This window comes from Cavia porcellus, unplaced genomic scaffold, assembly GCF_034190915.1.
Source record: "Cavia porcellus strain 051 isolate PalLab524CR breed Dunkin Hartley unplaced genomic scaffold, mCavPor4.1 scaffold_31, whole genome shotgun sequence".
Lineage (NCBI taxonomy): Eukaryota > Metazoa > Chordata > Mammalia > Rodentia > Caviidae > Cavia > Cavia porcellus.
The window spans coordinates 31,490,277-31,516,200 of NW_026947514.1; the positions used below are offsets into that span (position 1 = coordinate 31,490,277).

The window sequence follows — 25,924 nt, forward strand, 5'->3', positions numbered from 1 at the left end:
CCAAGCCGGGGTCCCTCGGAGCCGCCAGGGCGCGCCCGCCGGGCGGCTCGCCCACCTGCTCCTCCGCCAGGGATCCCCGCCGCCCGCGGCCGGGACTCCGGGCCTCGCCCGCGCCCCAGGTCGGGTCGTCCCCGCTCCTGCATCGGCGCGGAGGGCCCCTTCCCTGCCCCCAGCCGCCCGGACCTCGCGCTCCAGATGCGCTGCCCCGCGGCTCCCTGACAGCTGCGAGCCCTCGAGCCCCGGCTGGCGGGCGGCGGCGGCGGCGGACTGAGATGCCCGGGACGCGGCTGGGGCCGGCGGGCAGCCCGCGGGGGCCATGAGCCGCTGCGGCCGGTGAGGAGCCCGGCGGCGGGGCAGCGCTTGCCTTCCTCACTCCCCTCACTTGCCCACTTGGCTCGGGAGGCCGAGAGGAAACGGTGAGTAATGGGGCGAGCCTCCTGCCCTTCCCCCTCGGCAGGCGGCCAAGGCAGGAAAGACGAGAGTGGGGGGCTTGGGATGCCCTCAGAGGGTCTCTGGTTGTGAATAATTATGTTAATAGTTGTATCTCAAAATCATTCACATGCACAGCCATCCTGTGGGTTTAGTGCCAAGAGTGTGCGTGCGGGGGGGGGGGATGGTGCCCCATAAAGTGCACGTCGGGTATGCGGTGTGGGGGGCGGGGGTCTGGTAGGGTGTCTAGGGAGGTTTGGGAGGTCCTAGGAGAGATGCCTGGGAGTGTATGTATAGTCCGGCAGGGGGCTTGCTGGGTTGGTGGCGGTGTTCAGGCTCTTGGAGTGGCCGCTGGGTTGCGTGCCGGATGCATGTGTGCATGCGTATGTGGTCTGTGTCGGGGCGTGTAGTGCTCTTGGGGCTGAGTGCCCACCGGCTTTGGGGGCTGCTAGGACGGGAGCGCGTTGTTTGCAGGGCGCGCGCCCGCCTGCACACACACGCACGCACGCGCGCACCCCAGCCTCGGGACTCCACTGCGCGGGTCGGGAACTGCAGCCCCGGCGCACTGGCCGGCTGGTGCCAAAGGGGATGGTGAGAAGGAGGGGTTCTCCTGTCCTGCGCTCTCCAGACCCGGGTGGTCTGGGCGGTTCTGGGCCAGGTGTACAGAAGCGAAGTATGTAGTAATTACCACCACCACCACCCCGCCCTCGTCCCCCAAACACACACACACACACACACACACACACACACACACACACACACACACAGGGCGGCGACAGGCCCTCATATAGAGGGCCCTGGCTGACCTGCCCTGAGGACTTGAGCCACTGAGGGAAATGATGAAAGCTCTTAGTTGGGGAGGAGAGCAGTTTTTCGTCTTTATTCATTTTATTTTCACCATGGAAGGGGAGAGGTTAAAATAGAACACATGCCTTTAATGCAGTGCCATAAATTTATCCGCTCGCTCCCCCCTCCCCGTAGTGCTTAGGGTTCCCAGGCAGAAGGATTGAAATTGGGAGCAATTTATCAGAAACACTGGCTGCAGCTGGGAGCCAGGTGCCTGACTCCTGGGTGGTCAAGAAACCCTTAAGCGGGGGAGGGTTGTGGGTACGTGCTAGGAACACATCTGGCCTTCTGCCGGGGCACCAAAAGGGAAGCCTCTAGCCTCTGCGACCTGGTGATACGCAGCCGCGTGTGATTAATCTTCCACAGCTGTTGTGCCCCATCCACTTGCGCTGAGCTCTTGTTTACCTCGGTTTTCAAATATAGCTGCTGCGCCATGCTCTTACGGAAAGAGGGGGATCGGCTCACAGTGCACGGGCTCTCAGCCTCCCCCAGGCTCTTGCTTTTGCTGGCCCAGCTTTGCTGGATCCAACTTTGAGAGGACTCTGCCCTTCATGCCTTACAGTCGTCTAAATGACAAAGGCTGCTGGTCGGTCAGAGCTTGCAGTGACTAGATGTGGGCTGATAACTGCGACCCCTCATTGCAGTCTACAGTGGCATTCAGCGGTGTTTTCCCACTGCCTAGTTACCTCTTTCTTTAAATAAAATACAGATACTTGACTGGAAGCTATGGATGAGAACTACTGAACTAGACTGGGTTTGACGAAGACAGGGAGGCCATTCATGACACTTCCTCTACCTGGGAGGCTTATTGTTCTGCCCACACGCCTGAGGTGCTTTATTTGTCCTCCAGCTCCTGCCTTCCTTCTGGAAGGAAGCTACCATTATTTTCTCTGACTAGGCTGTTTCCTCTTAGGTCTTATACCCCTAACCCGAATCTATCACTTTGAAATAATGTAAAGATGCACGATAACTTTTGTGATGGAGGAATGCTGTGCACAACTCTAGACTGTCATCTCCACAAAGAGAGGAAAGATGCCCGTGCTTAGCCACATTCTGCCCCCAGCACGGCAGGCCTGGCACAGAGTAGGCACTCAGTAAATGTTGGTTGAATGAGTGAAACTGCAGGGACAAGTTACAGTTCCTCTCTTGGCTCCTGCTCCTCAGACCTTCGCTTTACACTATCACCCCTAGTGTCCTGGGTGGAAAAAGGAGAAAGAGTGATCAAAAGAATCCTGTTATAAAAATTCCCTCCCCCAGTGCTCTTCCGTTAGGGCCCTGTCATACTTACCCAGCCTTGCACTGCTGCTGTACAAGGTGGCTCCTTGTACAATCTCTGGTATTGTCCATGAATAGTGACTGTTGTTATTGCTCCCTGGCCTGTGTGATCAAGTCACTGCCCACAATGTGGACTTGAGGAATATGCCACACATCTTGATCTCTCTTCAAACTATCCCCTGAACCATTTATTTAAATATTCAGCCACCATGCATGCTGCCAGCCTTTTTCTAGTGGAAGAGAATGGTCCCTTTCCTCATAAACATACATTCCAGCAGGGATAACGACTGGTGAACAGGCAATTACCATGCAAAGCAACTTCTTCCAGGGGAAGGTAAATCACAGGTCAACAAAAGCCTATAATAAAAGGAGCACCTGTCCCTAGGGCCTTAACGAAGATTCATAGGGACAGCCAAGCCCAAGAGGGATGAGTAGGAGTGAGCTTTAGTAAAAGCAGAGAGAGGAAGAGAGAGAAGGATGATGAGTGAAAGGATCCACCAGACAAGGTCTAAAGTAAAGAGAGCTTTTCCAAATACTGCAGACAGCCAAAGGGCAGAGAGATCAGTTTGGAGAGGCCACAGAGTCAAACTTTAAAGGGCTAGCGATTTCCCCTGAGTTTTCAGTGGGTTTGGGGGAAGTTTTAACTGCTGAAGTGAAGTCAGATCTGCATGTTCAATAACATGCTGACCCTGGCTGGAGCTGGCTGAAACTGGGATATGGATTGAGAAGGAGGCAAACAGGCAGAAAGCTGTTATAGAAACTCAGGGGGGACCTGGCTGTCAATGAGGGCAAAGGTAGGGGACTTTTCTTTCATTTTAATGTACAAAATAGACATGCCCTTCTCAGGAAAAAGTTCCACTCATTTATTTTTTATCGGTACCGGGGATTGAACTCACGACTGCCTGTTTGCAAGGCAGGTGCTTATGCTGCTGAGCTAAATCCCCAGCCCTCACTCATTTTCTTTAATGAGATTGGTTTAGGATTAGTTTTCATATGTTTTTACGAATGGACACTCTGAACCCGAAACAGGATGGGGCATGGGGTATGGGATGTGCTTAAAGGAAAGGAGCAAAGGCTCCACTTTAAATCCATTGAGCTACAGAGCAAGGCATCCCCCATAGATCAGAGATGGAAAGGGCCCCAATGGCTAGAGAAGGCCCCAAGTAAGAGTCTGAAGGGTAAGAAGCATTTGGGTCCATATTTAAATCCCTAGAGCGAGACATTTAGATAGGAAGGAAAAAATCACATGTGATGTGGATATATTAAAAAAAATAACATTGAAGAGAGATGAAGGCTAATACCAGGATCCAGGGTGCTCAGATATGATATACAGAGTCATGTCTATGAAGAAGACTGCTTTGTTTCATCATGGATAGAGTCTGGAACTAGCCAAGGAGCATTTAGTGCCTTGATACTTGGATTGACAAAAGATCCTCCCCAGTTGTGACACTGGGTCATTCCAGAACTGGATCCAGAAGTGAACCTGAAACTTCCATGTGATAATTTCCAAATCTTTTAAGAGAAGAGGACCTCAGAATCCTAGAGAGTTAGGTAGACAGTGTAAGAATGTCCTCATCTTTCTTGTCACTAATTTCAGAGTAAAAAAAATCCCCCCTTCTCTCCTGTACAGAGGTCAGGACACGCCCCTGCCTTCCTAAATGCCCTGGACGCTTTCTGGTCACCTGAAATCTCCTTCAGCACAGCATCTTCTCCCTCCACAAACCCTGTTCTAGCAGGAGTGTCACTTGTCCAGTTCCTCACTTCTCCCCATCCTGCCTTCAGGACACTGTTGCAGTTTTAGCATCATCATCTGCCTCTGTTTCCTCATCACTTATGCAGGCACATAACCCCATGTGTACCACTTTTCTTAACCTTCTGCTCACAAACTTATCCCTTGATTATGACTTAATCTCGGTATCTCCTCCATCATAAGCGTTGACCATTTGCTCTTAAGAACTTTCCTCTCTTGTCTTCTTGCACACGGAACTCTCCAGGGTGTGCTAGCTCTCTCCTTGGCCTTTTTCCATTTCCTCTTTATCATCCCCTTCCCTTCCCAAGTGTTTATTTCTCCATCATCCACTGGCAGTCTCCCTCGGGGGTCTGTCTTCCTGCTTTGATGAGGACAGTCCCCAGTCTTTGCCTTTGTCCCCGTGTCTTGTTTCCAACCCCTGGCACGTTTTCTCCTGCACAATGTTCCACATCTTCTCCAGCCCCTCATCCTAACCTGACGGCTGCTGACCGTAGGAACTGCTTCTCCTGGCTTCCCACTTTCTCTTGGTAGTACCAAAAATCTTCCAATCATTTTGGCTCATAACCTCCAAGTTTATCTTTGATTAATTTTCCTTTGTCCCAGATTTTACTTGTTATCTTTTATGCCCATTCCTGTCTTCTGCATCTCTACTGCCACTACTTAAGTACAAATTTTATAACCTATTCCGTGATATTTCCCCGTTTACCATCTATCAGCTACTCTATTGCAGTGTGCTATATATTGATTTCCTCACTCACTCCTTACCACAGCTGCATCAAATGGTTATTACTATGATGCTACTGTAAAAAAGCACTGATTTTCTACCATATTCCCAACTTCTGCTTCTTTTATTTATATTAAATTTGACCACTGTTTCAAGACACACTTCCTAAACACCCTTGTAAACCTGTAACTTTCCTACACAAATATCTTTGAAGCTGTCTGTTTTTGCAGTCCTTCAAGTTAAAAAAACCTGTATCCTGGGTCCCCACTCATGTCTGGCCACATTGTCATTTGAGTAGACTTGCCCCTTCCTCTTCTGTGGATTAATTCACAGTTTCCCGGCCTGAGAATCGTACCTGTTCACTCTTGTTCAATTGAAATGCTGCTGAAGACTTCATGGAGAAGCAGTCTGTTGCTCCTGAGTCTTGATAACAGAGCGTGTATTTTTTTGTCAGTGCTTTACACTTTCTGAAATGCACGTTTTGTTTTGTTGTTTTGCACATGGCTTGCTTCCCTTCCTGGGCCAAGCACCACTTCTCCCTCTCAGTCCCTGTCATACGCCTGAAAGACGGAGGATGTTCAATGAACAATGAAGGAGTAAACAAACAAATCACCCGCCTCCCTCTTGAGGCTGCTAAGACAAGGTCAAGAAGGGATCTGTACTATTCATCATAAAAGTGGCAAGTGCTGGAGTCAACAGTCAAGCCAGGAAGGGGCAACTTGGTACAATAGAAGAACCAGTGGTAGGGGCTGGGGATTTAGCTCGGCGGCATAAGCACCTGCCTTGCAAGTAGGCGGTCATGAGTTCGATCCCCGGTACCAATAAAAAGGAAAAAGAAAAAAAAATGTAAAAAAAAAAAAAAAAAAAAAAAAAAGAAGAACGGTGGTAAGAAGGATAGGTTCTTGTTTTCACCACTTCTGACAATTGCAAGTAAGATCCACTTCTGATCTCTGGGCCTTGGATTCCTTATCCATGAGAAGAATTTAAATTGGATGTGTTGACTTTTAGATTCCCTGACCTGACAGCATGTAGATCGCCTCCTGCTAAGAATGCTTTTAGTGCATTAGAACTTTACACCTATAATGTGAGGTCTCTAATGGGTCTGTTTTTACATTGGGTCTCTAGAGGCCAATTGGCTAGTCAATTCAGCTGTCTTCAGCTGCATGTCAAGTCTCAATACAGCCTGAGCTGATCTGGGTGACCCGATGGCCCTCTATTGGCAATCCTCAGTGTGTAGTCCCTAGTCACCTCCCATCACACCTGCCAGGGCATTCATGGGATGCCTTAGAGTGATCGAGGCTCCCAAGTGTTCCAGCCATGCTGCCCCCCCCCACTGGTACTCCTGCTTTTCTCAGAGCTGCATGGACTGTTGAGAGTCTAATGGAAGCAGTCTACTCAGATCCTTCTGCCCCCTCTGACCATGCCACCATACTCCTCCCTAGTGAAGCAAGAAGAATCATCGGGAGGCTTTGATTTCAAACCCCTCCACAGGAACTAATGAGGGATCAATCAGTTTCAAGGGGAATCTTGAGAGATGTAGAGAGAAAGCACAGCTGTGAGGACAGCGTCGCTATCTGCCGAGAATCTGATAATCTTCTTCTAGCTCCCCTTGTGAAAGGGGGACCCAGAGCACCTCTAGAACTGATTGTACAGGAGAACTCCAGCTATGTCTGAGAGAGATGACTTTGACTGCTTGCCAGACTCCATTTGTTCTTCACTTAGGCAATGATATGATTTAATTCCATATTTCAACATTTAAAAAATTAAGATAAATTAAATTGCATTAAAATAAATCAAGCTCCTGGAGAATGGTCTGAGAAAAATGCACATGAAGGAGACTGATAAACAGCTTCCCTAAATGGCTCAGCAGCAGTACAGGACATCAGCTCTCTTTCCACGAATAACCCAAAAAGGTAGAGACCAGTACTCTCAGCAACCTGGGAGGCTGAGGCAAGAGGATCATAACTTTGAGCCTGGCCTGGGCAACTAAGCAAGACCCTTTGAATAAATTGAATGAGTGAAAGAATGAATGATCTAAGGATATAGGTCAGTGCAAAGGCCCTGAGTTCCATCTCCAGAACTGAGGCAGGGTAAAGACCAAGTGGATGTCTCTAGAACAGCAAGGAGTAGAAGCAACACCTGCCCCTGTTTGGCCCCAGCCCCAAGGTCCTTTCAGTGGTAAGGGTCATTTTTTTCTTGGTCCTTCCTGATCTGGCACCCTCCTTTAGCCCTAGTGGAAGGACACTGACTACCAAGGGTCAATGTTTGATTCTGGCTTCATTAATTACTGACATAGAAATTCTTGGCAATGAACTGAACCCCAGTTTCTTCATCTGTGTGACCATCCTTAGGATTCAGTGAGATCAAGTAGGAGAGAAAGCATTTGCAAACTCATGGCACATAGTATAGCTTAGTCCTTGTCAGACACACAATGTAGTGTAAATGTTGGTTGTCACTATGGTTTACTCAAGAGGAAAAGGAGATGCTGATGAGGGGGCACAGTGGGGAGAAGGAATTGTGTTACGCAGTAGACTGATGACTTCTGCTGCACCTCCATGTGCCTCTGTCTGTTCCTCTGAATGCACAAAACTACCTCTAATTTAAGGTCTTTAGCTATAACTCCATATTTACTTCTGTACCCCAGGACGTGCTAGGAAATTTGAACTCTCTCCTCACAGATGCATCTTTCCAAATCACTTCATCTAACAGTTACCACTCATTCATTAAACAGATACTGAGAACTCACTATACCAAGTTTTAGTCTAAGCACACACCTAGGCAGAACTAATCTTAAAAGAACATACAATTCTGATGGGTGTATTTATAATAAGTGCTCAACAGATACTTTTTTTCCATAGATCAATGGGCAGAGTAAAGCTTTCTTGTGGTCACTCTAGTATGAGTTAATCTCAGCATTTTGCATCTTTAAACATAACTTTTATTTTTCTGACCAGCACTGTTTCTTACAACAGTACATTCCATGGGCCCACTTCCTTCCATGTGAGACTTCATTTTCCTTTGAGACAAACAGGGTATGTCCAGCTCTGCCACTTCTGTGATGCTCTCAGTCAATGTTTGGAAGTCCTAACCCTTTTGCTCACATCTTGATACTGGTCTTGTGTGCTCTTCTGTGTGCTTGTGCAGGGTGAGGACAGACCTGCTTCCTAAATGCATCTCCAGGGCTTGTCACAGTCTGGGCTTTTGAATCAACAAATGGCCCTTCCCTTGAGGACTTCGGGGAGTACTCTTGTGCCTTTGTTGAATTCCAGGAATTCCCTGCTTGCCTCCTGGAGATCCTAGAGTTCTCACTGGTGTCATTTGTTCCACTGTCACAGGAAGTTCTAAAGCTGAGCAGTGCTGACGTTGGATGGTTTTGTGTTGATTTCTTTACCTTTCATTCTTAGAGCCTGCGTTATCTCTGAATTGAGAGGCGCTTTGCAGAGCCAATGGGATGAAGAAGGTCCCCAGTGGGGTTTGGTCTTCTCTCTGTCTGCTCATTCCTCTTCACCATCATCTTCTTTTCCATTGCCTCCAGCTTAGACTGATCCTACTTTAGATAGCTTTGAAATCCATATCTCCCTCAGCAGCCCCACTCACACTGGCCAGCTGTTCCTTACTTACTCCTTGGAGCATCTGAACCTGTCTTCCTGCTTCGGGGTTAGCCTGCTTCTGTCCAGTCATTCAGTTTCCACACTGACATCACTGTGGACTGCCTAGCCAAAGGAAAAACGTTGATTTTGTTCCTCTTATGTTTAAAAAACTTTCCAATTTGTCCTTCTCTATCACCTCCAACATAATGTCCAAATTCCTTAACCTGGCGTGCGAGGTGTTTGACCAGTGACTCCTGACTTCTCTCTGAAGCTTTTCCTACTGCCCTGTCTAGCTCCCTCTACTTGCTCTTCTGTAAACACCCTGCTTGCTCAGGCTTCCTCAGATCCTGGCATTGGCTTCCTGTCGCCTTCGCTAGCTGTGCCCTAGCTACCTAACCCAGTTAATTCCTGGTCATTCTTCAAATCCTGTATCTAATGTTACCGGGTTCACAGAACTGGCAATGAGACTCCCAGGCAATGTAAACCTTTCTCCCTCAAGCTGTTGGCACATTGCACATGTTTCCAAATCTAACATTTGTTTTGTCCTAATTATTCAGTTTTCTGTCACTGTTCTCCAATGAAATGTGTGCTTTTCAAGGGGGATTTTATTTTATTCATATTACTCAAAATTTGAAAACCCATGCTCATAGCATTCTTGACAGATGGTTTTCCAGCCTCCGTTTGAACACTGCCAAGGTGGGAGACATTGCCGAATACTGTCCCTTCTATTTTTGCACATTCATTCAATGTATCTGTTCATTCAATAAGTATATACCGAGTTATCACATCACACACACTGTTGGGCACTGAGGATACAGACATATCAAATCAAAATTCTTACCCTCTTGGAACTCAGATTTTTTTAGCATGTGTGGAAAAAATGAATTTAGAAGAAAGCAAAATAACTTTCTTATGATAATTCAGCGAGAGCCTGCAGTATACAGCTAGGTTTCATACAAATGTATGTGTGCATGAATGAATAAATAAATGAATGAGTATGTGAGTGAATGAACAAAGGTTGCAGGGAAATTGATGTACGTAGTCATCACTAAAAGAGAAAGTAACTCAAAACATATCTTGCTGGCAATGGACAAGTAGCATCATTTTCCTATGAAGATAACTCTACATCTTTTATATTTTCTCACTAAACATGTAAACCAAGCAGTAAGTTTAAGGAGAGACAGAGAAAATCTACTTATGTGAGTGGGAGATGGAGGTTAGTATTCTTGCCGAGGCATGAAAGCCAATGAATATCCAAGAGGGTGGGATGTTTGCCTAGTGTGTGTAAAAACCGAGTGGTATTCACCTGTGTGTCAACTCGCAATCTGCTGAAAGTCTCTCTCCTGGTCCAAAGAAAGTCCCTAATGGTTGGGATCCCTCAGATGCAGATATCATAGTCAGGGTAAGTTTGTGTTCTCTTTCAGAATTTTCAACTTTTAGATAGCTCAGAATCAACTAAGGAAGTTAAAAAAAAATTTAGGTTCTACTCCCAGACAGTCTAAAATTTAGGTCAAACATAGAATCCAAATGTCTGTATTTTTTAGAACTCCAGAGTTACTTTGATACAGTGTTATCTCTAGAATGTGGACCTCATCTCCAGTTAGGGGACAACTAGATATGAATGCGAGTCCATTAACAAGAAAAACAGCTTAATCTGAGCAAAGCCCTCTGTCTTCTCAGGTTTCCACCTCATTCCCAGTACCTGTGACTCCCCAGATTTGTCTTCTAGCTTCCTCTAGAGGCAGAGTCCTCTAGCTTCCACACGTGCATTAAGTACTGGGTACTTTGGGAGTCAGAATTTTAGAGGGAAAAAGTAATATCAGAGGTCAAGTGTTGCACTGAGCATTACCAAAAAATTCCCTACATGGAGTTGAAATCCCTCCTGGAGCTTCCAGAAGAGTGCGGAAGATCAACATGTAAGCAGATTAGCTGTTACAGTGAGGCAAGTGCTTCCGAGGTAATCAGAGTGTTAGAGCAAACCAGGGCATAAATGACTCACTGTGAAAGTGAGGAAGAAGGGGTAATGTCAGGGAAGACTTCCTGCAAGAGGTGAAGTTTCCTGGGGCCCTGGTTTCCCACCTACTCTTCTACCATGCCTTCCATCCCAGTCAGGCTTGGAAGCAGACTTTCACGCTTTCACTTGCTCAGCTAGCAGACCTGAGGTGATCTGCCAGTCTTTGAGCCCAGTCTCCTCATGTGCAGCATAGATAGCAACCCCTGTCTCACTGTGGCCCTGAGAGGCTTTAAACAGCAGATAGAGTGCTTAGTGCAGTGATGAGTAGGTGCTCAATGAATGGACTCATCGTTGTCCTTATTTTTTAAGTCATGAATCATGATAAACCATGAGGTGACTGAGGCCTGGGGAACACTGCTGTGGCTAAGGGCATTGTCCCTCGATGTGATGGTGTCTGGAAAAACATCACCAGATTTCTGAGGAATTATACGGTTCCAATGACATCAAGGATCTGAGGGTCTTCAGGAAGGGCGAAGTATGACAATTGTATGAAACTGGAGAGGCAGGACAGTGTACTGTCCCTTCCCTTATCCCTGCAAGATTCCCCATATGACAAAGGCTGCTACGTTGCTGTCACCTCCCATATGGTTTGAGGCAGCTCTGGAGCCAACAACCTGAGTGCTCAGAGCAGAACAAGAAACATATATTAATTACCTCCCAGGACATAATTGCAGTTAATTATTCCTTTGCTACTTGTTTGTATGCATACATCAACAGGAGATAAACTTTGTCAGGCTGAGGATGGAGTGTCGCCCATTTATATCTCTACCCCAATTGCTTAGCACAGTGTTTGAACCCAAAAGGGCAAAGAATAATTGCTTAGGAAGTGGATTCAGTCCAAGAGGCTTTTTGTAAACCTTGATTTTAGGTTCTCCTCGATATACTCTTAGCCCCCTCTTCCTACCACCCCTCTTATCCTCTGAGTTCTGAAGAGTCTGAATTCCATGCCTGGCTCTCACATTGTTCCGATTTAAATGTGCCCCTTCATGTCTTTGCTTTCCTATAAAAAGCATTTTTGACTTGAAGGAACTACAGATACCATCTCATCCAATCTGAGTTTTATGGGCAAGGAGAGCACCTCAGCTTTTCAAGGTCTCTGAGCTAATGGAGGCATAGCTAGGAAGAATATTCTTCTTCTTACTTTCAAATTCAGGGCTTTACACTGCCTTGGAGTGCATAGGGCTTCCAAACTTGTGGAAGGTCCTGCTTTCAGAAAGACTAATCTTGTTCCCCCTAAACTCTTGCTCAAAGGGCTCCCCAAACCCAGGGTACATACCCTGCACAACAGTTAGCACCAGGCACTCCAGAAACAGACCGCCAGAATTCAAATGGGTGCCTATTTAGTGACCATACTTTGGGGCAAATTACTTAACCTCTATGCACTCTAATTTGCTACCTGTAAAGTTGGTGAGATGATCATACCTCCTCCTTTGTGAAGGTAAAGAAAGATAACAATGAAGATAACAATGAATACAGGAAACCATTTAATATCATTATGTTTTCTTTGGTTCCAAGTTCCGATTGTGACAGTTAAGCTGCTTAAGCAGCTGAGGTCACCTCTTTCCTACTCGTGTGAGAATTGGGATTTTTGTGCCTCTCTTTCTTGGGAAGCATTGGCCCTGAGAGAAGGACTCTGTGCTGACTCCTTACCCCAACTCCCTTGGGCAGAAGCAGCATAGGAGGCATTTTAGAGCCCTCAACCTGGCTGACATGTTGGAGCCAGTGAGCCTGGCTGCACCTAAAACTTTAATGTAAATTGGCTGTGACGCCTGTGCAGGGGCCCAGATTTAGAAGCCAAGCAGGACGACTCTACCCAGACTGGTGACAGCTCAGGAGCAGTGCTCCCATTGGAGAAAGGGGAGGGCGGAGCAGGAGGGAGAATTTCTTGGTCTGGCCCGGTGGCACTGTTTTATTAATGATCTGGAAGAGCAGAGGAACAGTGACTTTAATTAAATTTGCCAGTGATATTAAAAGATGTCAGGAGCCACTGCTGAGGACACAGACGCCTTGAAAATGGCCCTGGGGGTGTTAGGAAAATAATTCAGGCAAGAGACAAGAGGTCAGGGGCTGAACCAGGGCATGTTTGGATGAGGGAGAGAAATGTGGCATGGGGGCAGAGGGTCGTTCTTTGCAGAACATCCCCTGTGCCCTCCTTATCTGCATCCCTTCTGTTTGCAATCAATTTCTAACTGGTCTTCCTGCTCCAGTCTCGTCCTGCTTACATCCACCCTAAGCCTTTAGTGAAATTGGTTTTACCGAAACACAAATCAGACCATGTCATTCTTCTGTTTAAAATCCTATCATTGGCTTTTCACTGCCCTTAGGTTAAAATCCCATCTTCTCAGCCCAGCATAGAAGACTTGCTATGAATCCTTGCCTGTCACCCAGTCTCATCTTCGGACCCCTGCCTCCCTCTGAATTCCTTGTAATCCCGTGCACACAGAGGTTTTTTTCATGTCTCCCTGTCTTTGCTTGGGTTCCCTCTTTGACTTGAATGCCTTTCCCAGTTTACTTTTTAAATCTAACTTTCTTTTTTCTTTCTTTGACTAAAGCTCACTCATGCTTGAAGACTCATTTCAGGGATCACCTCCCTCCGAGCGCCTCCCTGAATCCCTAACCTGGCTCAGCGCCCGCCTCACGTTCCCACAGCATTCTGCTCTGAGCTCCACTTTTTATAGTAAAACTATCTATTTTTGCATCTCTCCATCCTTGCTTGATTGTACCTTTGTGGGCAAACACTGTCTCATTTTTTATTTTAACCACCAGCATCTTGTACTGAGCCTGGAAAATTACAGGCTTTTGTCAATATTTGTCAAACTGAGCTGATGAGAAGAATATTCAAGTGGGAGATTACAGCAGGCAGCCAGAACAGCTCTGGTAAACCGGGCCAATGCAACCGTGGCAAATGTAAATCTTTACTGGCCAAGGTGTGAGAGAGTCACAGTGCTTCCATATCAGACTGGAAGCCCACTGACAGCCAAGCGTGTCCTGCAACCAAGTGGGATAGTTTGGTGAAGCCCACCCTGTGCATGAGTCGGGGTTCTGCTATCTCTTTGCTTTATACTTCGAGTAGATGACTTAATTAAGTCTCATTTTCCCAAACTGTAAAATAAGGATAAATATACTATCAATCTCACAGAGTTGTTATGAAAATGAAAATTAACATTATGCAAACAATAAACATTTATATCATGTTTATAGCAGTACAGCTTATAACAGCTAAATCTGGGAAGTAGTCTTTGTGTCCATCAACAAATGAAAGGATAAAAAAATATGGTATTTATACACAATGAAGTAGATGCTGCCACAAGGAAGGATAAATTTGAGTCATTTGTAGGGAAATGGATGCACCTTGAGATAAGAATGTTAAGTGAAATAAATCAGACACACAAGCTTAAATATCACACAGTTTCTCATCTGAGAAAACCCAAGTATAAATAACTTTTGAAGATTAAAGTACAAGCCAGATAACAGGAAATGGAGTTAGATGTTTTGCTAATGGGAATGGGACCAAGAGATGGAGGCAGAGGATAGGATGGGAGGGGGAAGGGGAAATCAAGAAAATTAAGATGTGTTTTGTACATGTAGCAACTCCCTATGATAAATTAAAAAAATTATATAACAAAAAAATTTTGTAACTGTTAATTCCAATGGTTAGTATCCTTGTTATTTGTGCTAGTCCTAGGGAATCTCACACTGAATCACCTACCTGAGTCTGGGTCTCTTAAGAGCTGAAGATCTGTTTCAGTTAGTGTCTGGGCCTGGAAAAATGGCACAAAAATGACCATTGGCTTGGTCATCAGAGGTGTCCCCTCTCCTCTGACATCTCAGCCAGAAACCATTTCCTAGCGGGGCTGGAAAGAACCCTAGGAATCAGTCTTTTCCACCTCCCATTCCAAAACACAGTGCTAGTGTTTATTAGCCGTCTTACCTTCTTCCTTTGAATTCTTTCATTCTTTCCTTCGGTTAGTTTTCTGGCCTTTGAATTTGACCACAGGATAGCTTATTCCCCCTAAAATCCTGTCACCATGAAGTGTCTACAAGGCCAAAGACAAAGACTATGATCTTTCTGAATTCTCCTGGTGTGTAAGATAAATAGGAGTTCGTGCCCCTGTTAATCGGAGTAGCTTGGCTAGTGTGGTGCTCCGAGGCCTTTCCCTCTACCCCTCTCCTGTGGATACCCTGCCCCCTTAGGGCTGCCACCTCCTGTCCCCACGTTGGCTGGTGATTAAAGAGCTGCGCCAGCTGTTATGTCCTGGCTCTTCCTGGGTGGAGCTTATCCGAATCTACGATGTGTTAGAATCTGCAGGTGGCAGGGCTTTCAGAGTCAAGGCAAGAAGCCCAGAACCTCCCGGCCCACATTTCTTCACGGTGAATGTGTGTCCAGAGTGCTAATGGGGTCTCTGTGTATATCACATTCCGAGAGCTTTCTCAGCCTTTGGAGATCGATGCCTTTGGATTCCTCAGGCGTCTTCATGACCTCTTCTCCTCTGAGTAAAGCCCTAAGCACCTGTTTTGGACTAATGAGAACCTGGACTAATGAGAAATCTGAGTCTCAGCACCCAGACACCTTTCTGGGAAACCTGAAACCGAGTCGATCCACAGTTCTTTGGATGGTTGCAGTGTGCAGCCTGACTCACTGTGTCCTGAAGAGAATTTTTCTGTGAGGACAATTTGGGGGATTTAAAGAAGTCCGACATAGGGGTTCTCAATGAGACCTACGTATATTTCCAGAGCAAATGGCTGCAATTTGGATTATGAGTGATTTTAGATAAGATTAAAATCTCAAGAAACATCCTTGGTAGTTACATTTATTCTTTCTAAAAATGTACATTTACCGAGCATCTACTATCTACTTAGGATACCATTGTAAACAGGAGAGACACTCATGTCATTTTAAGTGCAATGGATGAGTAAGATATAACTCATCTAATATTACAAATAAATGTGTGACTTTAAAGTTTTTAAAATACTGTGGAGGAAGACCTAACAAAAGGGAGTTGACAATTTTTGGGAGTGAGAGCAAGTTTTTTAAATTATTGTTTTGCTTTTTAAGGAAGTAATACTTAAACTGAGATCTAAAGCATTATTATAAATGGAGTATACAAAAAAGAAACACTTTTCATTTATTTGTAACAGCACATACAAGAGTCCTGAGGTATCTACCTTGGTATCTAACTTGGTGGGGGCAGAAACGAAGGGCATTATTGCTGCAAACCAGCAAGAGTGGGTGTCAGAGGATGAAGTGTGAAGAGAAGGAAGGATTAGTTCAGGGAAACTTTGAATGTCATGGCAGGGAATATGATTTTTATGGCAAGAGCAAAACCTAAAGGTCTAAAGACCTTCCAAGAGGGAGCCATATGCATAAAGATCACTTCTTTGTGAGGATCACTGTGGTTGGTTGAGGAAAGTGGAATTGAGACTCCACTCTCTTGTACTGGTTGAAGTGCAGAATTCAGTTAGGAGACCACCGTGGCAGCTTCCTCTGGGCTGTGACTGCAGTGGTAGAGATGGAGAAAGGATTGACGGGATTTAGCACTTGATTGGATGAGCGCTTCGAGGAGGAGGAAAATCTGCAGATTAGCATCTGTTTTCTAATGTGGGTAGGGAGGTGCGATTTTCAGACTGGGAAAGGGGCAAATAAAGAAGATGGACTTTGAATCCCTTAAGGAATAGTGCAAATGTAAATCAGCACTTCTCTATTACTACAGGTGCTACCCAGTTGTAACAGAGCGAGAAAGGCACAGGCTGCTTTGTAAAGCTGGTGCACAGTTGTTTTCATTTATACTCTATCCATACCTGGCTGCCTGACCTGTTCATAAGCATGTGGTACTGGAAGGTGGATTGGGTCTTTAGCGTACCTTACAGGGCCTCATGCTAGCCACAATTCAGATAGCATACACCATGAGTCAACCAGAAATCTCAGAATTATAGCTTGCCTCCAAAAGTTTTGTATTTGGGGAAGGAGTTTTTACTGAGGAGGCCTCAATTATCCACACAGTGAGGTGTTCTATTTTGAGGGACCAACCTGTGAAAATTCAATGCAGTATGTACGCCTGAAAACCTGTGTTATGCAAGATTGTTGAGTATATAATGGCAACAAGGTAAGGAAGACTGAAAACTCTAGAAACAGCATAAATGAGGACAAAGACTCAGGTCACAGGAATCCTATTTTTAAATTGATTCCAGGTAACAGTGGGGCTGGAAGATAGGACTAGAAGGATATCACTCACATTTCCATCAGCCATATTCCCATCTATTTCTAGCCATTGTTCAGCTGAGTCTCTACCAGATGGCTTTGAGGACAGAGCAGCTATTTGTTCCTCCCATCGACATCTATTTTTCCAAGCAAGAGACTGCCCCATATGTTAGTGCAATATGGCACTCAGGGTGAAGCATCCATTTGTGTCGGTGGGAACCTGCAACTTGCTTCCGCCTTGCCTCATGCCTTTTTCTGCCTCTCTGATCTTTTCTAGGTCTCCAGCCCATCAGGAGGACCATTGGTGCTGTGGTGGAAGCCAGCGTCTAAGTCTTGTGTATGGCGTGGTTAAGGTTGCAGCCTCTCACCTCTGCCTTCCTCCATTTTGGGCTGGTTACTTTTGTGCTCTTCCTGAATGGTCTTCGGGCAGAGGCTGGTAGCTCAAGGGATGTGCCCAGCACAGGGCAGAACAATGAGTCCTGCTCAGGGTCATCAGACTGCAAAGAAGGTGTCATCCTACCAATCTGGTATCCAGAGAACCCTTCCCTTGGGGACAAGATTGCCAGGGTCATTGTCTATTTTGTGGCCCTGATATACATGTTCCTTGGGGTGTCCATCATTGCTGACCGCTTCATGGCGTCCATTGAAGTTATCACCTCTCAAGAGAGGGAGGTGACTATCAAAAAGCCCAATGGAGAGACCAGCACAACTACAATTCGAGTCTGGAATGAAACTGTCTCCAACCTGACCCTGATGGCCCTGGGCTCCTCTGCTCCTGAGATTCTCCTTTCTTTAATCGAGGTATGTGGTCATGGCTTCATTGCTGGTGATCTGGGACCTTCTACCATCGTAGGCAGTGCAGCCTTCAACATGTTCATCATCATCGGCCTCTGTATCTACGTGATCCCTGATGGAGAGACTCGCAAGATCAAGCACCTACGGGTTTTCTTTGTCACTGCGGCATGGAGTATCTTTGCCTACATCTGGCTTTATATGATTCTGGCTGTTTTCTCTCCTGGTGTGGTCCAGGTTTGGGAAGGCCTCCTTACTCTCTTCTTCTTTCCAGTGTGTGTCCTTTTGGCCTGGGTGGCAGATAAACGACTGCTCTTCTACAAATACATGCATAAAAAGTACCGCACTGATAAGCACCGAGGAATTATTATAGAGACAGAGGGTGAGCACCCAAAGGGGATTGAGATGGATGGGAAAATGATGAATTCCCACTTCCTAGATGGGAATCTGGTGCCCTTGGAAGGGAAAGAGGTAGACGAGTCCCGCAAGGAGATGATCCGAATCCTCAAGGATCTGAAACAAAAACACCCAGAGAAGGACTTAGATCAGCTGGTGGAGATGGCCAATTACTATGCTCTTTCCCACCAGCAGAAGAGCCGGGCCTTCTACCGAATCCAAGCCACTCGTATGATGACTGGTGCAGGCAACATCCTAAAGAAACATGCAGCAGAACAAGCCAAAAAATCTTCCAGTATGAGTGAGGTACACACCGAAGAGCCTGAGGACTTCATCTCCAAGGTCTTTTTTGATCCATGTTCTTACCAGTGCCTGGAGAACTGTGGGGCTGTACTCCTGACAGTGGTGAGGAAAGGGGGAGATATGTCCAAGACTGTATACGTGGACTACAAAACAGAGGATGGTTCTGCTAATGCAGGAGCTGACTATGAGTTCACGGAGGGCACTGTGGTCCTGAAACCAGGAGAGACCCAGAAGGAATTCTCTGTGGGCATCATTGACGATGACATCTTTGAGGAGGATGAACACTTCTTTGTGCGGCTCAGCAACGTTCGCATAGAAGAGGAGCAGCCAGAGGAAGGGCTGCCTCCAATGCTCAACAATCTTCCCTTGCCTCGGGCTGTCCTAGTGCCTCCATGTTTGGCCACCGTTACTATCTTGGATGATGACCATGCAGGTATCTTCACTTTTGAATGTGATACCATTCGTGTCAGTGAAAGTATTGGCATTATGGAGGTCAAGGTTCTGCGGACATCAGGTGCCAGGGGCACAGTCATTGTTCCCTTTAGGACAGTAGAAGGGACAGCCAAGGGTGGCGGTGAGGACTTTGAAGACACATATGGGGAGTTGGAATTCAAGAATGATGAAACAGTGTAAGTAACCTCTCCACATTCTAGCCTTCCTCACCCCACTCTTTACCATCTTTTTTTGTCCTTCCGGACTCTCCGATAAGCCTGTTTCTTGTGTTTGTGTGTGTGCTAATCTCAAATTTTGGTTCCACCACAGGTATGGAGGATCAGCAGATACTGGACAGGTCCTGCCTCTCACTCTCCTTCAACTGTCTCACTTTAAGTAGCTTCCAGGCAAGGAATTCTATGGCAGGATCTAAGGACACAGAACCTTTTATCCATCGAAACTTAGAAGAATGGCTAGGAGAGGAATGGGATGATAGAAGTTTTGTAATGCCAGATTTTAGAGAGTTCTTGGAACTAAGCAAGAGCTAGGAAACTGATTGGGCCTCTTCTTCTTTCCTTTTTCATACCAAGGGCTTATAAGTTTTGATTCTATTCTAGGATAGTAATAACCCAACCAGAATATCTTGTATTGAGATAGTCAAGTAGTAAGCCAGGGAGTGGTGCACCCCTGTAATCTCAGCACGTGGGAAGCTGAGATAGATGGATCACCATGATTTCGAGGCCAGTCTGGGTTACATACTATATTCACAGCCATCCTGAACTAAATGAGGCCCTGTTTCAAAACACCAAAAATGAGTGAATGAATGAATGAATGAGTGAAAGCAAGTGGCACTGGCTTTCACCATTTCAGTTGCATTATATTACCCAATTTTGGATACCTGTCTTGCAATTTGGAAATTGAAAAATTGATTAAAACTAGGCAGTTCCTTTCAATGTCCATAGGCTATTTTATGGAGCAAGGCACATTCAGGTTCAATGAGATAAGTCGGTATGGCTTGGGTATTGGTGGTATCTTAGAGATACCACCTGTCTCTAGTCTTAGGTCTAAGCTCCAAAATCTGCCTATGCAGTAGAGAAGGCTGTGAAGAATTACTGCAGAAAATCCATCTTCTGTGTGGCCATCTCTTTTTACAGTCTAGGACTTGCCTGAAACACTTCTTGAGTTATTGCCTCATACAGAACTGCCAGTCCTGCACATCTGTTGCTTGTATTACCATACAGCCTCTCCCCATCAAGACAGGCAGATTGGGCATCTGTCCTTTGGTCAGATGAATAGCTTTGAAAAAGAAATCAGAATAGCTTTCCCCAGAATTTGCAGCTGCAGGCAGGGTATCTTGGAAAGATGGAAATGAGAAACAGGATCTAGTCTCTGAATTTCTGCTCCTGTCCACAAGCAATAAGCAGGAGCAGGAGATGATATGAAGAATAAAAGGGGATGACAAACCACGACCCTGCTAATTGTACAAAGGCTGAGCAAATAAAGTGATGTGTATCCAGATAAAGAAATAATAGTCAAGACATGTTAATCGTCTTCACATCTCCCCACTCCAAACACATTTCTTCCATTGTTCTTGTCACTTTCTGAAGTAGTTCAAGAAGTCCTGTTTTGTGAGTGTCTTTATGGGACATAATCAAAAATACAGTGAATGCTGTTGCTACATGACATGCAATGGAAAGGCAGCTCATAAAAACATTGTGGTGTGTCCTCAACTGTCTTGTTCTCTGGATCTGACACCTTGCAACTTCTGGATCTTCCATAGAGTCCAAACTGTCATGAAAAGTAAATATTTTGAATTGATTCAGGACACTGCGGCAGCCACAACAGCTGCCTAAAGACACTCTTGAAACTAAACTTCCAAAACTGTTTCAGAAAATGGCAAGAACGATGGAAGAAATGTGTCTGACGTGACCAGGAGTATTTTGGGATGAATTAACAGCAGTGTGTCTTTTACTATAATAAAATTCTTTGAAAAGTTTTAAACCTTCATCGTATTTTTAGATTAGACCTTGTACTTTCAGTGGGAAATGAAGTCATGCAGCACCTATAAGAGGGAGGGAAGGAACTCAGGAAAGGGCAACCCGTAGACCCAGAGAAAGCTGAAGTACTTCTTCCTGGATTCAGGCATGGGCAGTGCAAAGGAGAGGTGGGTTCTGCTGCCAACAGAACTGAGCGATCCTGCCCTGTCCTTCCTCTGTCTCTTCCTAATAGTGTGACTTTGGGCAAGTCATTCAGTAACTCTGGAACTAAACTGCCTCATATGCAAAGTGGAAATAAAAATACTTTGTTTGCCAAGAGGCAAGATCTTTTTTGCAGTTCCTTCCAGCTCTAGGATTTTCTGAACAATGGACATAAGCACTCAGGGTAGGTCATAGCTACACTGGCCAAAAATGAAACAGGGGATATTGTCTCCTAAAGGGAAATAGCCATTGACAAATTGATTTATTAGAGCTCTGTTTAGTCATTTGCTGGGAAAGATAATCATTTGTTAGCCTAAGTAAAAACCTGAGCCTTCCAGAGAATACTATTTATATATGCTCTGAGGAGAATGTTCTTACATACAAATGAAGGCCAAGCCCTCGCAGGGAAGGCAGACTCCGTGAAATTTCACACATGCTCATAGCAATATAAGTAGCTGGAATTTATTATCAGGTATTAAATGACATCAAGACCACAAAATTTGCAATAATTTGACAGCTTTGTCTTTGCTCCAGTTCTATACCTATGTCCTAGTGGCAGAGAAAGGCAATTTTTAGGATCAGAGGCATGGCTCCTAATTTCTTAATTTTATTAATAATCAATTATGCACCAATGATCTCTCAATGTGACTAAACTTTCCTAAAACTTATGTGTGTTTTGTTTGTATAATACCATGCTGTAAATGAGCCTATGAATTGCACTTTGGGTGACATTTGTTCCAAATGTATGTCAGCCTTCAGAAGTTTCAGAGTCTCATCCAGATAGTCTAGGGCAGTGAACCTATGGCATGTGTGTGATTGTGTTTTTCTTTTCAGAAAAAAAGATGTTAATGTAGAGTTGTGTTTTTTGTAAGCTGACACTTCAGTACTTGGGTTTAATTGCAGTGTTAGTACTTTGTGATAATTTAGGTTGTGGTTTGGCACTCAGTCTCTAAAAGGTTCTCTATTACTACTTTTAGAGTTTGGTGAACAAATCCATGTTTCGGTGCATTCCTTCACATTATTGTTTTGACTTCAGTGTGCTTTGATCTCTTTGATTTTCCTTGCTGTATAATTACAAGTTCAAAACCAGACATTCACCTTCATACAGTAGCCCATGATACTTCAAACTGTAATTTTACAACTAAGGCTGTATTACAGGGGCTCCAAATCTCTAAGTTAGAATTTTGGTTCTACTACTGACTTACCATATGGTTTGGGGAAATTTTAGTAACCTAAGAGGCCATTTTCTTCATTGGTAGAGTATGGTTAATATCTTTTTTGCAGGGCAGTTATGATAATTCAAGATATTATATGCCATATACCTGGCACATAATATTTGCTCAGCAAGTGAGGGCTTTAAAAGTAATACTGATAAATTAACAATATCTCCAGAAGACACTGTCAAACTGATCAGGTTACTTGGATCTCTACATGACCCTAGTTAATGAACATGGCAGTTTTCCAGTTATCATAAAGATCCCTCACCCAAACTCGTGAAACAGAGCCACAAAGGATCTTTGAATATATTTTAGAATTGTGTTTTTTAAATGTTGTGTTTCAAATTGTAATTTTCAAAAGTGTTTTTCAAATGTTCATGTGTTCATCAGTCAACTAGTTACTAAAGTAGGTTATGATCCCAAAAGTCTAGGGTAAGGCTTAAGATTCTACATTTCTAACATGTTCCTAATGCCACAGGTCCCAACTCAGAGTTAAAGGCTATAAAACCCTTAACCAAATCATGGGATCCAGCATAGAAGTGGCTTTTTAAATGATTTGCTTAATTGAATCATGGATGCTTGTTTTCTAATGCCAGCTTTCAACCCTAACTCAGCAAGAGTTCAGCTTTTACTGAGGCCCTGCTAATTGCAATACCAATCTGGGAACTGAAATTGAAACCTTCAGGGTCCTTGAATGGAAGCCATAGGATACCTGAAAACAATGCTGCTTTCTAATCCCCCACTCTTTGTAAAGTTTTATCTGTCTGCTATGCCTGGCAGTATTGCGACTTTTGCTGTCACCTTAATCCTCCTAAATATAATCAAGTTATAGGCTGGCCTTTGCTCTATCAGTAATATTGGATCAACAAATTTACTTGTTTGCTTTAATGCTTTACTTCTTCAAAGGTGTCCTTTGCAGCATGGTAGGGTGAAAAGCATGAACTTTGAAATGTAACAGATTAGAATCCATCACTTACTAGCTGTGTAAACTGAAAAAGTCATGTAACTTGCCTAAGTTCCAGATTTTTCCTGGGGAAATGTTAGAAGTAATAATATTTATCCTGCTAGGGAGCAATAAATACTAAATACAAATATGAAAAAAAGGTAGCATTAGCATAATGCCTTCCCATAGAAAGCGTTCAGTAATTCAGCATTTATTAAATATTTGCTATATATGAAGTTCTTTACTGCGTACAAGGGATACATAAATGAATAAGACAAGCTGGTATTTCATGTCTCATGGATCTTACTCTTGGAAGAAAAGGACCTAGGTTTACATACAAGTCTGCCCACATGAGAGAAGGGGTTGGTTGAGATAGATTCAGGAAAAAAGGGCTGAGAGCTCCCTGCAGGTATGCGAGGCCATTGAAGTGTAAAATAACCTTCATTAAGGATTAGCAGTGATGGGGGGATGGAATAGGGCAGGGAGATGCATAACTGATACCCCTATTACAGCAAGCCTTTGCCATTTGCCAGGTATACTGTTCACATCTTCATGACCTAGAAGAATCCTCACTTTTGTGACTATCACTACAGTACTTCATGAAAATTACTGCCTGTGAGAATTTGGGATACAATAACAGAAATCTCGTGGAGAACAGAGTTTTGCCTGCATACTAATTTCACTCATTAAACAAGTGTCTGCCTACTGTACTCCAGGCTCACAGCACGCCTTGGCAAAATAACAGATTATTACAGCTCACGGACCTTTGGGGTCTTTGGAAATAATCGAAGCCACAGATGTCAAATATGCAAATATTACGATCTACTATAATTAAATAGTGTGGGCCTCTGTTAGAGGAGAACACAGTATTGGCTAGATTCCACATTTTCCTACCAAATCAAAATATTAAGGTGGGAAAGTATCTGACGTCTTATTTTTCAAAATTATGAAACTGAGATTCAGAGACAGAAAGTGACTTGTCCAGTAGTCCATAGCGAGATATAATAGCAAGTTAGGTTTGAAAAGGACTTGGAAAGCTATTGATTTAATACCCTTCTCCGTTGTATTTTTATTCAATAAAATGTTAACTTTGGAAATAATATAGCAATTCTTGAATAAAAGGTGCTTTGAAAGTGCAAATCCAGGCGTATCATGTGACTAATCTGTTAACCAAGGATAATAATATATTATGAACTATTTTTAATTTCTTGGTTCACCTTGAGACTGCTCAGGAAGGAAGACACTGAATCTATAAAAATTCATTTTAAAAAATCTTATTTTTCTTGATTCTTATGGTTCCTAAGGTCAGAATTTCCACCTCACACTCATAAGAACAAAAGTAAGGGACTTTTCCTGATGTTCAACCTTTTGTAGCTTCCCACCTGAGTTTGGATGGGACATAAGCATTCATTACCTCTTCACCCACGGGCTCTGCCCCATCACTACCATGAGGAAAGAAGCAGAGGCTGAGCTATGGCCTTCAACTTACTCAAGATTTTGTTTTCTCATTGTGTGTGTGTGTGTGTGTGTGTGTGTGTGTGTGTGTGTGTGTGTGTGTTAAGAAAAAAGAAACTGAGCTATGTTTCCAGAACCCAGTCTGAAGACCTGGCATTAAGCCAGTAGCATATAATTGATGTTGAAGAGAAAGAACTTCTTGACCCACAAATAGAACAAGGTCCCCCTACATAAATTCTGCCCAACCTAGAAGCATTTTGCTAGAATCAAATGCTCTGAAGATTTTGCTAAGTAACTGAAGGAAAGCACTAGGTAAATATTCTCAACTGGTATGACAGGTATCATTCATAGGAGTTATATTGTCACCACTCCCACCTTCTGGGTACCCACATAAGAAGTTACCCATAAATAGACAAGAATTTAAAGTTGAAAGTGGAAGTTATTTTGAAAACTTCGTTATTCTGAAAACTTACTGTTCAATACATATGGTGTTTATTTAAGGTCAGCGTGGACTTGGTGCCACCATCCTTGCCATCCCAGTTAGAGGTCAGCACACATGAGCAGAATTTGGTTAGCCTGTCACTGCCTGAGCTCAATTCAGCAAACATTCAGTGGGTAGGATCCTGAAGAGCCAGTTATTTATGATCCAGGCCATGCTCTCTAGCCTGTTCCTGAGTTAGCACTTTCAAAATAAGTGGCATCTTGGTAGTAATTTTATTCTCCATGTATGGCAGAATAACTGCAAAATAAATTATGAATGACTAATTTACCACCATCTCTCCTTAGCACTTCATTTTCCCTGGATTTCTTACATCTTGACCTGTTAGCCTTTCAAATTTCCCCTTCTGTATCTTATGTGATCTTCGTTGACCTCACTACGGTCTCCAGTGTTCTCTTCCTGAGTCTCTGCCATCACCACAAGGGCTAACCACGCCCTCAGCTGCAAGTCTTCATATTCATTCACTGCCTCGCTGTCTGCCTGTGTGCTAGGTCCTTGTACTTTCTCTTCTAAATGTTGCTGCTACAGCCTGTCTCTTCTGCCTGTGTGACAGGTGCCCCTGAGCCCATGCTGTGGCCCCCACTCGTCTTTGCACTCAGGCCATGCTCACTCTTCAAATCGGATGTCATTCCCAGTATTTCTTTCCTCCTCGCTGCTGGCTGGCATCTGCACTTGGGTTGCCTTCTGTCTGCTGTATGATCTATGACTTCTTTGAGTGAGTAAGAAGGAATAGGAAAGTATCCCTTAAGAAAGTCTATCACTTGGACAGCAAAAACTAGATCCATGATAGCACCACGAAGATGGATATCTCCCAGGAAACAAACCACTCATGAGGCTGCTTTTTCCCTCACAATAAAGCATC

General features: G+C 44.4%; 1 protein-coding gene across 6 annotated transcripts in view; it reads left to right on the forward strand.

Annotated features, from left to right (window-relative positions):
- Positions 1–261: 261 nt before the first annotated feature.
- The window catches only part of Slc8a3 (solute carrier family 8 member A3), a 140,755-nt gene continuing 115,092 nt past the window's right edge, over positions 262–25,924 (forward strand). The window contains exons 1-2 of one of the 6 annotated variants that reach the window (XM_063241442.1): positions 262–416; positions 17,105–18,947. In XM_063241442.1, the coding sequence (XP_063097512.1) occupies positions 17,167–18,947 (1,781 nt within the window). In that variant the 5' untranslated portion in view covers positions 262–416; positions 17,105–17,166. Of the gene's footprint in view, positions 417–17,104; positions 18,948–25,924 lie in introns of those variants that run through there. The other 5 variants (XM_063241445.1, XM_063241440.1, XM_063241441.1 and 2 more) reach the window with 5 other exon arrangements.